Genomic DNA, 17,809 nt, shown 5'->3' with positions numbered 1-17,809 from the left:
ATTTTTATATATGCCAAATTAATCCATAATAAATAAATTAAAACGGAAGGTATCTGAATATTTTGTACTTTCGAGCTATGAATATTTTTTATGCAATGATCAATAATGTGGTATTAGATCAATGAACGGTGTACTCCATCTTATTGTTTATTTTTAAAACAAAAAAACTTAAACAAAAAATATTAATTATGAGGGGTTTTCGACTATTTTGTCTTTATGTATGCCTTAAAATATAATTTTTTAAAACAAATATTTACTCTATTTATAAGTCATTTCTTTATAAATAAGGCATATATAAATTTTAAAATAGCTACTACCAAGGATAAAATAAGAAAAATGATTACTATCGACTCTAAAATGAAAAATAATTTAACACATTAACTTTTAAAAATCACTATAAATAATTTGAGAGGGGGAGGGGTGTTGCAATTAAGTTGTGGATAATATGATGATATTTTTGCTTAAAGAAAAATAGACAAGTAAAACAAAAAAACATCCATTTCCACACGCCTATATTGATTTATAAATCTTCTTTTAAAAATTCTTTCTTTGTGTTTGTTCAATAATGGCAGTTCGAAATAACAATCCAAAGCAATATAGATTCAAAAAAAATGAGAATATTCATAATAAATACTATAGATAACGTGAAAATTATCCTCAATAGTTCTGATAAAATAAAATCATAATGACAGTATAAAAAAATTGTAAATAATAATCAAATTTAAAGGACAATAAATTATTAGAGTAATAATACTGTTACTAATAGTAAAAAAGAAAAAGGGAAACAAGAATCAATTATCTAGTTAGGGATTGTTTGGTAGGTGGGCGGCATTAGAAGAATTAGTCCATGGATAATGTAAGGTTTTATTTAGTGTCATGTTTGGCAGGAATTTGGGTTTATGTATAACTAATTCATGGATAGTTATACATCCTACATAATATTATAGGATGTATTACTAAATACCTTCCATTTGGAGATATTAGTAATAAATAGGATATAATACCATTGGATAAGCCTATGTAAAGATAAAAATATCTCTCAAATCATTTTAATTATTTTGTATTTTTCTTTATTCTATGAATTATATATGTAATAGTAAATTTATTTAAATAAAGTAGCTTACAAATTATGTAGAGAGAGTTGTTTGTTACTATAAATCTAATACAAATAAATACAAATTTGAAATGCTGAGTTGTATCTTTGTACATGAAGTTTGTGATATAGATCTAAATTGAATGTTTATATAGTACAAAAAATAAAAGAAAAAATAAAAAATATACCTGATCTTAATATGCCATTAGAATCAGATTATATAATAATAGAGACAGATGGAAGCTTTGATGGATGGGGAGCAGTGTTAAAATCAAAACCACATAAATATAGCTCTAAACAAGAAGAAAAAATTTGTGCTTATCAAAGTGGAAAGTTTAAAGAAAAAGGAAATAAAGCTAGTATAGATGTAGAAATTTTAGCTGTAATATATGGTTTAAATAGTTTTAGAATTTATATTTTAAATAAACCAGAAATTTTAATAAGAACTGATTGTGAAGCAATAGTAAAATTCCATCAAAAGATTAATGATAAAACAAGTAGTAGAAGAAGATGGCTAAATTTTTTAGACACTATATCAATTTATAATTCTATAATTTTTGAACATATTAAAGGGAATGATAATAATATTGCAGATCAACTAAGTAGATTATTAATCAAAGTATAATTTTAAATTTTTCAGAATGAGACCTTCTTTTCAAGACAAGGGCAAAGGAGTTCAACCTCCAACCCAAGATTACTCAGACATATACAGACAGACAGTATTATCTAATTTACAGTTTAGACCTTTAAATAAAATAGATGATAATAAAATAGAAAGATTACAATTTGGACAACATAATCTAATAGCATATGAGTCATCTAATTTAACTTTTAGAAGTTTACCTATATATCAGATAGATAAACAACAAAAATGTTTAATAGACAATATATGGATAGCCCATAATAAGAAAGACACTAAATATATAATTGCAGTTTTAAATGCCTTAGGATTTTATTTTAATAGTAAAAATAAGGAAAACAAATTTAAATACTATGTTGTTATTCATGGTAAAACAAATGGAATTTTTCAGACTTGGATAGAAGTATTAGATTCTATCAAAGGTTTTTCAAAACCTCTTTTTAAAGGCTTTAATGATTTTACTGAAGCACTAGATTATGCTAGAGGGATATTAGGCCCAAACTACTATATCTCTCCCTCTCTTAAACAAAATCCAGACAAAATTCCTCAATACCATATTCAGAAAGACACAGATAAAATTATATTTTGCGATCATTGTTCTTCAATGACCGAAGCTTTCAAGAGATTAAATCTCAAGAATGAATTATTAGCTCAAGAAAATCTCCAGCTAAAGAACAAGATGGCAAAAATGGAGAATGACTTAAAAGACAATCAGATCAATATACAGGGTTTTCCATCCCCAATAAAAATGGATGAGATGGGTGTACATTCCCCACTGAATGTAAATAAATCTACTGTATCGGATAAAGATACAGCTAGTCCGGTTCAAACGGTAGCCGGTAAAGACTCATCAAATCCGTTAATGGCTGTCACTTTGCCAAAAAGTGAAAAAGGAGAAAGCTCATCCTCAAGAAGACAACTACCAATTTCTTTTAGTCAGAAAATTAGACAAAAAACCAAAAAATCACAAAAAAATAAAGATTTAGAATCCATCATAACCAAGACTGTAGAAAAACTACTTAAAGAACAACAAGACAAAGACAAACATATGAACCCCAGCCCAATACAAAGCCCAAGACAAAATACAGATTTAAGCCCAAATAATTCAGATGGTTTTTCAGACTCTATGCAATTTGCTCAAGACCCAAACGACTATGACTCGGGCATGAGCTTTGATTCCGTTGCTTTACATAACTTAGACACATAAAAAAAATATATATATATATATATATACAATAATGTAGTCAAAAAAGAGGAATGCCTCTTTTGTCAACAATGTGAGTCCCACTTTACTCACTACCACACATTTGTGGAAAAACTGTTGGGACGCGTCGTTACTTTATTAGAATAGATAAGTATTAAAGATCCTTTTTGTATAAGACAAATAATAAGTGATAAGGGAATAGTAATAATTCAGACAAAGGATGGATGATAATGCAAAGAAAGGAATCATTTCACGTGCGATGGGGCCCAATGCGTACCCGGCGGAAAAGATGAAATTATTTTCATTCTGAAGTCCGAAGTTTGAAGTCCATATTTGTGTATATATAGAAGACATTATCAGAAGAAGAAGGTAGAGAGAAAAAGAGAGCAAGCAAAGAAAGCAAAAAATCTATCATCTGCAAATCTTAATCCCTCCAAAAATCCTTCCTCTTTAAAAAAAAAAAAAAAAAAAATTTAGGTTCTTAGGTTTTGTTTAAAGTTTTTGTAAAGTTATTTTGGAAGTCGTTCGGGTTTCCCGAAAGGGAAACTTCACTCTGTTCTTATAATGTAAGTTTCATATTTATTTTCTAGTAAAACTTCCCATATATGTAAATTATCTGTGTTTTATGTATGTTTACTTTTATAATTATTCAAATATTCATGTAAATTTATAAAAATCATCATGAATCTATATTACTTAGTATATGGTTAGTCTCTTAGCTTCTTAAAAGTATCGATGGATTAACCTGTAAATTCCTAGGACGAATCAAGGTTAAATGTTCTAAGAAAAGAACTATAAATAACCAATTCCAGGGTGGGGTTAAAGAAGATTACTCTTAAGAACAAAGGCTAAGGGAAAGAGATGAACAGTATTAATAGATTCATGAATGAACAGAGTCAAAAAAAAAAAAAAAAAGGGAGTTCAAACTAGAAACTAATATGATATTTGCATAATAGAACAAGAGAGTGAAGGAGTACTGAGTAGGATTTTACAACATAAAAAGTTAAACGAACCCATCTCATTGACGAACTCATCTTATTGAAATATTTTTTAACTATACTCCTTATTTTGGTATCAGAGCCTTAGATCTAAAAGACCTTATATGAGAGAAGATTATTATTCTAGAAAAACTTTTGCTTATCATAGAACTCTGTTTTATAATAGACAACATTTAAAAATAGTTAAATTATATAAAAAATCTTTAGAAAATCATCTAAATGACTTAGGATTAAGATTATCCTTAACTTATACATATAAAAATTCTGTAGAGACACTTAGAGAAACTATTAGACAATCGCAAAAACAAATTAGTGAAGAATTAAATCAGGTAAAATTTGAAATAAAAGAAGTAACGGAAAGAATAATAGTAATTAAAAATAATCCTTATTATTATAACTCAGTAGGTTAATATATGAGAAGACCATATAAGAATACTAGAGAATATAAAAAAGTTAAAAGAAAATTATTAAGTTTATATTTAGAATCAGATAGATTATTAAAGCATTTAAAAACAACTATCCCAATAAGCTCTAAAAAAGAAATAAGTAATAGATTAGATCATATATTTTTTTTAGCCAAAATACTAGAAAAAAAATTAATAAGACATCTCACATCTAGAAAAATCTCAATTAAATTTATTGTATGAGAAATCTTCCTTTTGCTAAATATATAAGAATAAATTATTGGATATTATATAGAAATATAAACGAAAAACAAAGACTACAAAAAGAAGAAAAAGAACTAGAAGCCTATATATATATTTGTGAAAACGAATTTTTTAAACCAACAAATTTTGAACACAATATAAACAACGAAGAATATATAAAAAGATTAAAGTGGGAGTTACAAGATATTAATACTAGTATATATAATTATACCAAAAGAATAAAACAATTTAGAAAAAATTACGAACCAACTACGTTAGGATAAAATAAATAGTAAAAATAGCTTCATTAAAAAATATAGAATATTTAGATTTACAAATAACTTCAGAAAAAAGATTTAAGAGAAAAGGAGAAAACATTATTAAGTGTAATTTTGATAGTGGAGAACATAGTTTACACACAGAAGATCCTCAATATAATACTTTAATAGATTTATTGATAAACCTTAGTGAAAAAATTAAAGAACATAATTGTAAAATCATACAGATATTAAGCGAACAAGAAGAAACTTATAATAGACAAAAACAAATTTTCAATAAGATAGAAGAAAATTTAGATTATTTAAAAGAACAAGGAATAGAGCTAACAAAAAAATTAAATAATAAATTAAAAGAAGAAGTTAATAAAACTTTAATCATAAAACTACAAGAAATAAAGACAGAATTAGAATCAATAAAAGAAATAGTTCTTTCATGATAGATTTAATAGAACTAGAAACACATAAAGAAGCAATAAGGTTAATAGAAAAAAAGATTGTTCTTCCGTTAGATTATAAAGAATTTAACCCATCTTCAAAGTCAGATCAAGTTATTATACAACAAAATAATATAATAATATCACTTCTATTACAATTACATAAAAAGATAGATAAAAAAGAAAAATCTGAAGGGAAAAATATAAGCACAGCTGGAGTAGAAGAACTAATAGAAAAACTAAATAAGATAGAAATTACTCCTCAACAAGAAAAAATAGTCAAAAAACAGAAAAAATGGACATTTTTTCAACTAGATCAAGAGATAAAAGACCAGAAAGACCAAGACCAAGTTACACCCAGAATAAAATAACTAATAATTTTATATCAAAAATATTAAATAGAAAGACAAGAGAAGAAAATAATCAACAATTAGACGAAATAATAGATACAGATAAAGATATACAAATATTCCAACAGAATCAATTAAATCTATTAAATCCAAAAGTCTTATATGATACAAATTCAAAATCTCAATTATACAGACATTATAGAGAAGAACAATTATCGGTATTAGGAAAAAACTCTGTATCTTTACCCCTCATAAATGAAGAATCTGTAAAAGAAATAAAATATGTCAAAAAAGATTTAATGCATTTAGGATTAATAGTAATAGGAATTAAAGGATTAGCCAGAAAAAATCTAGGAACAAAGACACTAATTACCATATATGATAATAGATGGTCAGATATAAAAAAGGCAATTATAGGATTAACAGAAGTAGACATGACTAATAATGGAGGAATCTTCTATATAAGTCCAGACTTTATGATGAATTTAGATGAATTAGGAACACAAATTAGAATAGGAATACAAACTAAAGGATATGAAGAAATGAATAGTGGAAAAAATTTATTAATATGTGTAGGATTCTTAGGAAAAATGACAGATAATAGTAACACTAGATTTAAACTACAAATAAAAGATGTAGTAGAAGTAATGGGAAATAAAGGAATAAAATTAATAAAACCTATAAAAATAAATCCTGAAGAATATGCAGGATTAGAATGGAAATTAGGAGATTTTAAAGCAAAAGAAGCCTTAATACCCGATGCTCACTTAATATATACAAATTCTAAAGGAGAACCTTCAATTAGATTTACAGATTATAATTACGAAGCTCAAAAAGACCAAGAAGAGGAAAGTGTTATAGAAGAAATGCCTTTGACAGGAATGAATATAGAAATAATACTAGAAGAGGATTATGCAGTAGATTTAGCTATAGAAAAAGCAAAAGAAATATGCAAAAATAATAAAAATAGACTATTTACATGTAAAGGATGCAAATCAAAAAACTTAAATTTAGAACAAACTATTTCTCATTTTAAAATATGTGAACAAAGAACTGATAACAAAGGATATAGATTAGAAAAAACTTTACAGGATAAGATAGAAAAAAGTAATAATATAATAACACAAATACAAGACAACGATAGTGAAATATCTGAGTTAGAATCTATACTAAGTCAAAAAGAATTAATGGAAACTGCGAGTTCTAGTAGCCCATTCCAAAGAACAAATGAACAGGGATATACTGCAGACAATAGTACAGGAAATATACCACGTAGAAGAGTATATAGACAAGGAGATACTCCAATAACAGAAGTTAAACCTATGGGAAAAAGAATGCCTATAGAAGAACCAATAATACTCCAAGAAGGAGGAAGTAAAGGTAAAATTCTAAATATAGCAGCACATGATCCACAAAGATGGAATTCGGTAATAGACTTATGGAAAGGAATAGTAGTAGCAGATTTTATAAAAAATTATACAGAAACTGATGCTGAAACAATGTATAAATACCTAGAAACATTCCTAGGAGAATCAACTAAAGCTCTATGGGAAGCCTATAAAGTAGAATTCCCATCAGAATTTCAGTATTTAGTATCATTAGGTCCAAATCCTTATAATTTTACAAATAAAATACATACATTAATAACAGGAGAAGATCCAAATAGTGGATTATTAGCCCTACAACGAAATGCAGTAATAAAATTAGAACAATTAAGTATAAGTAATTGGTATTATATAAAGAAATTTTTAAATGATTATTTTTATTATTGTACAATTAGTGGAAACGCTTTTGACCAAGACTTAGGCAAAAAGTTATTTAATAAACTACCAGGAGCCTTAGGAAGAGAAATAGAAGAAAGATGGACTAAAAGAGAAGGAGTAGCACAAAACCCTCAAGCTAAATGGTCAATAGGACATAGAATACAACATATAATGGAAATATTACAAGAAAAATGTACTAATTTACAAATACAAAAACAATTAAAACAGAATGAAATGAATTTCTGTAAAGACATAATATATACAACCCAAAATTATGACAAAAACCAATATAAAAAGAAAAAGTATAAAAGATATAACCCACAAAATAATAAAATATATAATAAAAAAGGATATTTTCTTAGAAAATCTTCAGCTAGAAAACCATATTTAAACAGAGATAGACATGTTAGAAAATATAGAACGGATAGAAACTACAAAAATAAATTAGAATGCTTCACATGTGGAAGTATAGAACATTTAGCAAATACTTGTCCTAAAAGATATAATGCAAAAACTAGAAACGCTCAATTAGTAGAAGAATTTAATGAAGCACTATTAAATGTAGATGAATATATGTCAGATAATGAAAGTATTTATTCTATAGTAAGTATTGATATAGATGAAAATAACAAAGAAGAAGACTCTTCTAATTCAGAAGGAGAAGAATTAATTAATGAAATAGGAATAGAAAACTTAAACATAGATGACTTAAAAATTAATTTTATGAATATAATAGAATGTGAACATAATTTTGAAAAAGATACTGGATTAGATAGTAATCCATGTAATTGGTGTAAATGGTATCCAAGTAAATATAAAAGAGCTAAATGTAATAAATGTTTTATAGAAGGATGTATAAATTGTATAGAAACACAATTAGGAATAATAGCTCAGAAAAAGAAAGAAGTATATACAAACGAACCTTTAATAAATTTAAAAATATTAGCATTAGAAGCAAAAGTAAAAGAATTAGAAGAAAGAATAATAAGATTAGAAAAAGGAAAAAATGTTGAACAGGAACTACAATTAGACAATCAAGAATTAATGAATGAAGAACCTAATACTTTAATCTGTAATGAAGATAAAAATATAAATACTATTAAAATACTAGCAAAACTTCAAATTGGAAAATATGAAATAGAAACTTTAGCATTAATAGATTCAGGATGCACTAAAAGTATTTTAAATAAAAAGATTGTACCTATAGAATTAATAAAAACCTTAGAAAAACCACTTGCAGCTATGCAAATGGATGGAACACATAATATATATAGACATTATATAGATAAAGCTCATATAAGTTTCTTAAACACTTGTTCAGAATTTCATAAACCCACTTATAAAATGGGTAAAATATGGGTACGAGATTTGGATATAAGAGTAGATTTTGTGTTAGGACTAGACTTTATACTACACAACAAAGGAGGAACTTTAATAACTAGAGACGGAATATTTTTTATGAAAAATACTACTTATACTTCAGTTTTAACTAACAAAATTGACACTAAAGTAAGACATGAAGAAAAATGTTGTGACAATTGTGAAAATAATATACAATGTATTAAAAAGGACTGTAATACATTATATGAAAACATACTAGAAATAGATGAAGAAAATGAAATAATTAATAAAAATTATGTTCTAATAGAAATGGAGACAGAATTATATAATTTTAAGACAGGAATTCAGCAAATAGGACAAATAAAAAATCAAAAGGATCTTGATAACATAGTAAAAATATTAGATCAAATAGAAATAATAGGAGAAAAACCTTTAAAACATTGGGAAAATAATCAAATAGTATGCAAATTAGATATAATAAACCCAGAATATATAATAAAAACGGCCGCGATAGAAGCCACAAATCAAGATCAAGAAGACTTTAAAATACAAATTAAAGAATTATTAGAATTAGGAGTAATAAGAAGATCAACTTCGAAACATAGATCAGCAGCTTTCATGGTAAGAAATCATAATGAAATAGTTAGAGGAAAAGCTAGAATGGTTATAAATTACAAAAGATTAAATGATAACACTAGAACAGATGGATATAAATTACCAGACAAAACAGAATTAATAAATAGAATTCAAGGTAAAACAATTTTTAGTAAATTTGATTGCAAGTCAGGATATTGGCAAATAAAAATGCATCCAGATAGTATTGAATGGACTGCATTTACTTGCCCCGAAGGACATTTTGAATGGCTAGTTATGCCATTTGGATTAAAAACAGCACCTCCAATATTTCAAAGAAAAATGGATAAAATATTTGGAGAATATAAAAGATTCGTCTTAGTATATGTAGATGATATTTTAGTATTCAGTAAAAATATAAAAGAACATTTAGGACACTTACAAACAGTTTTTAGGCTATTTGTTAATAATGGAATAATAATTAGTAAAAAGAAGATAGAATTATGCAAAAATTATATAAATTTTTTAGGAATCACTTTAGGAGAAGGGAAGGTTAAATTACAACCTCATATAGCTAAAAAGGCCTTAGATATGCCAGATAAATTAGATAATTTAAAAGATTTACAAAAATTTTTAGGTACCCCACCCTGGAATTGGTTATTTATAGTTCTTTTCTTAGAACATATATATATACTTGCTTGGTTTTCTAATTATTTGTATTTTAAAAAATTTAAAAAATTTATATACATATTAAAATTAGAAATTGTAATTTTATGTGTATGTGTAGATGGTTTATTCTTTGCCATTATTGATCGTTTTTTTCATTTTTAAAAGTAGATGGTTTATCTTTATTAAATTGAAAAATAACATTTTGTGAGTGATCAATTTATTAAGATGATAATTATTTATCCTTAAATAATTCAAGTGAAAAAATAACAAATAAGACAACTAAATTGTTCTTTCCATAGCTAATTAGAAGGTTATAAAAAAATTAATATTGTCCAACAATTATCTTATAATTCAAATTTCAAACTCAAGATAAAGTGGAAAAGAATTAAATCAAATATTTGATAAAAATAAACTTTGCATTACTAATTCATACATTATTAATTCTTATATTATTAATCTCTTTATTATTAAACCCTTTATAATTAATTTTTGTACCAAACTATCCTTTAATCTCTTATCCTAATCTGTATCCTTGATAATCTCTCATATGAGGTTATGTCTTTGATAAACTCAAGAGTATTTTCTCGTTCATGTTTTGTGATTTTTAGTAAATGGGAAGAGAAATTAAAATGGAAATGTGCTTTCCTTTTGTGTCTTTTTATGACTTGTTTTTACATGATTTAATAATAAATAAAATATTTCACACTAAAACTTCTTATCACTTTCATCACCTCTTGGAAGTTTGGCCCTCAAAACAGATACTTTTAGGTACTATATAGGGATAATACTTAATTATCCCCTAGTTTATACCCAAAATCCCTGAGACACACCTTATCTTTGATGAGGTCTTATTACCCGCTTCAATTTTTTTTAAATAATTAATTATCATTTTCGTACCTACGTGGTAATATACGTGAATTCACCCATGTAGGGCGCGTGAGTGCAGATTTTGGCTAACAATGACCAATAAAAGTTAGCCACGTGTCAAAGTAATTTAAAAATAATTCAAAAATAAATATTAATGTTTCTTTCTAAAGCAGTTCTTTTTCCTCTTTTAAAAAAAAAAACCCATCTTCATGGTTCTTCATTTTTGAAGAAGCTCCATCCATTATCATTCAAGTTAAATAGCTCCTTGATTTGAAAAGGCAAAGTAAAATTTAATATATTCTTTACATCTTTTTATGTCGATTATTAATTTTTATTTTTTTTGACAATGTTTATAAAGTTAGGGTTATGACAAAATCCGAGTTGAATAAGTTGTGTATGGATGAGAACGATCCAATGTTTAACGCGGAAGTGCGATGCAAGCATGGAATCTTACTGCAAATGCAGACGTCTTGGTCAAATCGCAATCCCAGAAGACGATTTTGGTCTTGTCCTCACTATGAGGCCACAAACTGTAATTTCTTTAGATGGAGAGACACGGAGAGAGTTGATGAAAGATCTCGTTTTATTCTTCCAAAATTGGTGAATAGGATTAACGAGTTAGAAAAAAATTATATTTTATGAGCGTGTGAAGATGCAACTGGAACAGCTTGATAATTTCAACATTGAACAGTCAAAACTAGAGAAAATTCCTTTGGATGAAGGTGAAAGTCTTCGAAATCGTTATGAAAATCTGAACATCAATTCAAAGGAGAAGGTTGACAACGTAAAAGAAATGGGTGATTTGAAAGACAAGAAGAAGATGAAAGGGATGAAAATGAAGAAAACAAATAAAGGCTGTTGTTTTGACAAATTCCTTTGTTGTGTGATGATCTGTTTTGTTGTTGTATTTGTTAGTTTTCTAACCCAAGTTGGTAGGTATAAGGATCATATGAAATTGCCATAATTTTGTATGGTAACGAAACCTTTATTTGCTCTATTGTAATGTAAAATTGAATTTGTTTGTGTTTGAAACTGTCTTAGTTCTCTATTTTCCATGTTGATATGTTTGTGTTGGAAGTTGTAAAATTAAGTAAAGCAAGAGGTATTAATCATTCTTGAGAGCAAGTTTTAAGTACAAAGTTGATTGTAAAAGTGCCGAGAATTAGTCACAGCTCATAGGTGCCCAAAATTTCATTGCTTAAGAGCAAATTTTCAGTACAAAATCTAAATGTGCCCAAAATTATACAAGTCACAACACATACGCAAAAAAAAGTTTTCACATTGCATAAGTACCCATAATTTCAGTACTACAACAAAAGATAGAAATATTTAGTTTTCCTTCAAACATGAAACAAAATAGTACTTATAGTGGCCACCAAGATAGTACTGATAAAACACCATGATATCAACATTATAGTTTCCATGGGTGTCGAGCTTGTGAAGAGGAGGAAGCATTTGGGTTTGAAAGCCTTGATTGATCTCTAATCTGCTGGAGCCTTTTAGTTGTGATTGCCTGATTTCCTTTCCACTTCAATCCGCTTGTCGGTTTGAAACCAACATCCCCAGTTACAATACTTGATATCAAAACTCTCTTTGGTCCGGCTAATATTGTGCTACTTGGCAGTCCAGGCTACAAAATTTTTAGAGAACTAAGATTATTAGAGAATAAATGTGCAAGTTATTAGAGAACAAACAATATGAATGCATCGCAATACTTACATTGAAAGTTTTTAAACCATTTTTAGCTTGAAACACACACATATGAGTGACTCTTGGCCTTTTAAATTGAGTTGTGTTTTCAACACCCTTTCCTTTCCTGGTAGTAGCAGTTTCCTTTGGTGCAACATTTGTGTTCTGGTCTACACCCTGTGTTGTACTACCTTGAGAACATGTAAATCAATTTTCAGGTGGATGATTACTACCTCTTCCTGCACTTCCCAATCCCCTACTCCTTCCTCTACCACTCCTGGATCTTGATAATACTCCAACACCATTTACACTTGCACTTGCTTCATGTGTTGGTGTTCTTGAAGTTGTAGGAGGTGCAGTGGTTCTAGGGGAGGCCCTTGATGCACTTGCACTTGTTGTAGCTCTTGTTGTTCTTGAAGTTGTTGGAGGTGCAATAATTGTAGGTGAATCCCCTGTTGCACTTGCATTTGCACTTGTATTTTTAGGTCTGCCTCTCCCTCTTTTGGCAACATGCTCACTCTCAATATTTGTTGATTTCTAATTAGCAAAAAAAAATATTATATTAGTAAGTTGATTACACTTTAAAAGTAAGTGACAAAATAGTAATGTACCTTTGGTCTTCCCCTTTCTTTTTTTTGAACTTGATGGTTCTTCAACATTTGAAGTAGGGGTAGCTCTCTGTTCCCTGGCAGTAGAACCAACTCCATCACTCCTTCGTAAATGACAACTTCTTTTATTGTGACCTTTAGCATGGCAAAGACTACATGTCATAGTTAGTCCTGTTTTAGATAATTTACCAGACACCTTCTTTTCACCAACCTCTTTCCTTCTCAACTTTCTAGGTCTGCCTGGCATTTGTTTTATCACTGGTGGATCAACAAGAGAATATTTTGATTCTGGCCACATTGGCATGTTATTCATAGGTTGTATGAAATGTGAGTAAGTCATCAAGTACCTCTCTTTAGAGTAGCATGGATGAATGAAATCATGTGGGTCATATTGTTTATGCAACATTGCAGCTAAGGCATGTGCACATGGTATCCCTTCAACATCCAAGATCTACAACTACACTCCCTCTTTCTCAAACATACAATGTCTTGTTTGTATCCATCCAAAACCTCATAGCCAGTTACACCAATAAACTCAATGTTACATGCCATTGACTTATCAATATTTTGTGCTAATACTTTCATTGCCATTAGAGAGAAATTGCTTATCCAAGAGTTTGGAAATTCACTTAACCTAGCTAACCTATTCATGACCTTAATTCTTATCTCTTCAAGCATAGTAATAATGGTTTTATGCCTTGCAAACAAAATTCAAGCATTAAAGCTTTCACACATATTATTATCTATTGCATCAGACTTGACTTCACAATAAATATACACCTTACACCAATATTCTTTATCATAGTAAATTAGGTCATCCACTATACATGTACCTCCAGTACCTAATTTAGACAACTCGTGCAGATTTTCTCTGAATTCAACTTCAAAAGTATTTCTAGCACACTTCCAGAACTGCTTCTTCCTTTGCAGCCCTCTCCAATTCTTTGACAAATTTGCTAGTATATGCCTAGCACACCTTCTTTCCTCACAAGCTGGCAACAACTCCTTTATAGCTATATCCAGTCCCTACAAGTTACAACAAACATTAGATAATTAATTTTAAAAAAGGGATAAACCAACAGATAATTTAAAACAAGTTTACCTTTTGCATGTCTGGCATAATTGTGAAACTTGTTCCATCTCCTAATCTCAAGTCTTCTTTCAACAGAGAAATAAACCAACTCCAAGTGATTGTGTTCTCATTTTCAACTACAGCCCAAGCAAGTGGAAGCATTTGATTATTGCCATCTTTAGCCACTGCAATAAGTAATTGACCCCTGCAAACCCCCTTCAAGAAACAACCATCCAGACCAATGCATTTTCTAGCTGACATAAATGCCATCTTGAGTGCAGCAAAACAAATGTAAAATGCCTCAAATACTGGCCTACCAGATTCATTAGCTTCTCCTAGCTTCACCACACAAGTACTCCCAGGATTAGTCCTCAGCAACTCATCCTTATAATCAAGAATTCTCCCAAATTCCTTAACATGATCACCCATAAGTTCATTCAAAATTTTAGCTCTTGCTCTTCTAGTTGTGGTCTTACCAACATGCACATTATACTTCTTACGGATTAACTCTTGCAGCTTGAACACTCTGATATTTGGTTGTTCAATAACTTTCTTTTTAAAAACAGTAGCAATGAATCTAGAGTTGCACAAATAATTCCTAGTAGCCTTTTGACATGAATGGACTGGCATGTAAGTCTTAATAACAAAGTTATTAGTCTTCTTGTCCAAACTTGCATATAACAACCATTTGCAATTTACCTTGCAACATCTCACCCTTACTCTATTTGGCTCATTCACACACTTTTCAATCTGAACCCCTCTCTGAATTGCATACTTAGTGACTGCCAATCTAAACTCTTTTACACTTTAAAAAACCATACCCAATTGCCACACAATATTCTTAATGTTGGGATCAAATCTGACTCTCTCTATGGTATGTTTTTTCCTTTTTGTGTTAGGCAGTTTCAACTTCATTTTTTCACCTTCCTCTAGACAATTATCATCTGTGTCAGTTTCAAAACTACAAGCATCAGAACTTGCATAATATGGTTCATCACCCCCCAACCTTCCTTCTAAAGTACATCTATTGATAGCTGTCTCATCAAACCCAAGATCTGCTCCAGCATTACCACATGCTACTTCTTCAGTATCTGCAGGAATTNCTCAGAAAAGATCTTTTCTCAGCCCTCAGTTGAATTATCTCCTCATGAACATCACTTCCATATTGATCATCTTCAAGTATTTCACTATCTTCAGAATCATCACTCTCTTCAGTTGACTCATCAGATACTTTTACAGAGTATTCATTATCTTCAGAATCTGATGGATCACTATTTGGAGCTGTTGGTTTGAAGTAGAAGGAATATTTGAGGTAGTATTTATAGTTATATTTACCCCATTATAAGCAGCTCACCTAATTCATTATATCCATTAGCCTCGGTGGTCCTAAATTTATTAAAAGTTGCACCAGATTCCTCACCGGGCATGTGGACATATACTTCCAAAACAGACCCACTTTGCAAACAATTACACATTGCTAAGAGAATATCATCATTGTCAATATCTCCTAAGATGCAACTATTAGGTGGCCGGACACTAAATTTGCAATTTGGGCTATACCCTAGTTCTTTAATGTAGTCTTTAATCTCAAAATATGATATTGTATCCACATCAATATCATAATATTCACTCACTAACCCACCCACGTATCTTGCTTTATCACCTTCATACAATAAGGCCCCACCATGATACAACTTTAAAGTAATGAATGTAAACCCACTCATACCTATATGCATAAACATAACAATAATTAAGTAGAAGTTGCTAATAAGATATAATAATTGACTAAAGAAAACACATACCCAAATAGTTATAAAAACAATTCAAGTTGAAGAAAACACATACCCAACCCCACACATAAGGAACACAATACCCCACATAAATAACACAATACACGACATATCTTTATCTTCTCACAATTAGGTATGTAACCCCACACAGACACAACATAACACCCAACATATATTTTTCCTTAGGATAATGTTATTTAACTTTAACCCCACACCCACACAGACACAACACAACACCCAACATGAAGTTACTTTATTGTAACCCAGAATATAAGACAACACAACACAACACCCAACTCGTCTTTATCTTCTTGCATGTTTCATATTATAACAACATAACTCACACAACTATAATACCACCCAACCAACCCACACTCAAAACACGTTTCATATAAATGTATGAATAACAAGTTACATACCCCAAAACAACAAAGGTGACAGTATGAATATATGAATAACATCAACCCTAAAAATACGAAATTTGATATCTAACAAAACCACAACATAAACCCTAAAAGTTATATTTCACTCAAAATCGAAATCAATATTTAACAACATATCATAACCCCTACAAAATCTAAGCATAACCCCTACAAAATCTAAGCATAACAAAAAACAAAATAAATGAAGAAAAAACTAACCTTTGAACTCAACTCAACCACGATTCTTGCTGAATGAAATCGACCCACACCTTCACGATTGAAATCGATCCACACATGCAGCACTGAAACAAAAACTAACTATCAAAATCCAACATCGAAAATCAACTTTCAGTTTGAAATCAAATTTCTAACCTTTGAAATCGATCCACACATGCAGCACTTTCCCTCTTTATTTCCTTGTTACTTCATCTACTTTTTGGTAAATTAATTTTGAAAACATAAATCGCCAGCTTTTCAAACTTGGGAAGTGTAAAAGTTACTTTTTCGAAAGCTGCAAAAGTGGGGCCCGGCGCGTGTTGAACAAACACATCGACCTTTCTGATTATTATTATCACGTAGGTACGAAAGTGGTAAATAATTACTTTTAAAAAAAGTTGAAGGGGGTAATAGGACCTCATCAAAGATAAGGTGTGTCTCAGGGATTTTGGGTATAGGCTATGGGAGTAATTGAGTATTATCCCTAATATATATTTCTAAATATCTTTAAAAATTAAAATTAAAATGAACAATTCACCTCTAAGAGTTTATTTAAATTGGTTTAAAAGTCGATTAAATTTATTTTTATGTTAATTTTTTTATTTTTGAAAGTGTTTGATAATATTAAAAATAACTTAAAATAAGTCAAAATGAATTAAAATAAGTTATAAAGTGTTTGACAAGGTAAAAATGACTTAAAATAAGTCAGATTTCAAAAATAGATCACCCTTTACTTTTTATTTTTTGACTTAAAACTCATTTCATTTTGACTTTTTAATTTTGACTTAAAAGTTATTTTTTGTTAAGTCAATCCAAACAGACTCTAAATGGCTAATTGTCCCAAACAATTCAACTTCCAATACAAATATGCTAAGATGGTTTACCCATAAATGGATTAACTATAATATTTTATTAATTTTTTACGCGAAGGAATATTTGTTTTAAATTGTAAGTAGGGTTGTTTAAAATCAAATCGAAACCCATAATTTGAATCAAAAAAATTTTATTGGTTTATCAGTATTGGGTTAGTGGTTTAGCGGTTTTGATAACGATTTTGATTTTTTTTGTTATCGGGTTATCTGTTCTGCAATTATTTGAAGTTTTTCTTAACGGGTTAACCAATAAACCGATAGTAAATTAAATAGTTTTATATAT

At 29.0% G+C, this 17,809-nt stretch overlaps 1 protein-coding gene and 2 pseudogenes across 1 annotated transcript; 1 reads left to right on the top strand and 2 right to left on the bottom strand.

Annotated features, from left to right (window-relative positions):
- Positions 1-6,831: 6,831 nt before the first annotated feature.
- LOC114074453 lies at positions 6,832-11,821 on the top strand (annotated as a pseudogene).
- Positions 11,822-12,133: 312 nt separating this feature from the next.
- On the bottom strand, positions 12,134-13,401 carry LOC107032652 (annotated as a pseudogene).
- Positions 13,402-13,865: 464 nt separating this feature from the next.
- LOC114074452 lies at positions 13,866-15,018 on the bottom strand. Its single transcript, XM_027912460.1, has 2 exons — positions 14,257-15,018; positions 13,866-14,180 (listed from the first exon to the last, which is right to left on the bottom strand). Exons 1-2 carry the CDS (start codon positions 14,854-14,856, stop codon positions 13,866-13,868), a joined length of 915 nt encoding a protein of 304 aa, XP_027768261.1. The 5' UTR covers positions 14,857-15,018.
- Between the last annotated feature and the right edge of the window lie 2,791 nt (positions 15,019-17,809).

The sequence above is a fragment of the Solanum pennellii genome, chromosome 10 (assembly GCF_001406875.1).
Source record: "Solanum pennellii chromosome 10, SPENNV200".
NCBI classification, from domain to species: Eukaryota; Viridiplantae; Streptophyta; class Magnoliopsida; order Solanales; family Solanaceae; genus Solanum; species Solanum pennellii.
This window is presented reverse-complemented; position numbering and strand designations above follow the sequence as displayed.

Coding starts and splice junctions, on each gene's coding strand:
- LOC114074452 (XM_027912460.1), bottom strand. CDS start 14,856: ATGCCAGTCCATTCATGTCAAAAGGCTACTAGGAATTATTTGTGCAAC. Junction 14,181..14,256: donor TTATGCCAGACATGCAAAAG/GTAAACTTGTTT, acceptor TGTAACTTGTAG/GGACTGGATATAGCTATAAA.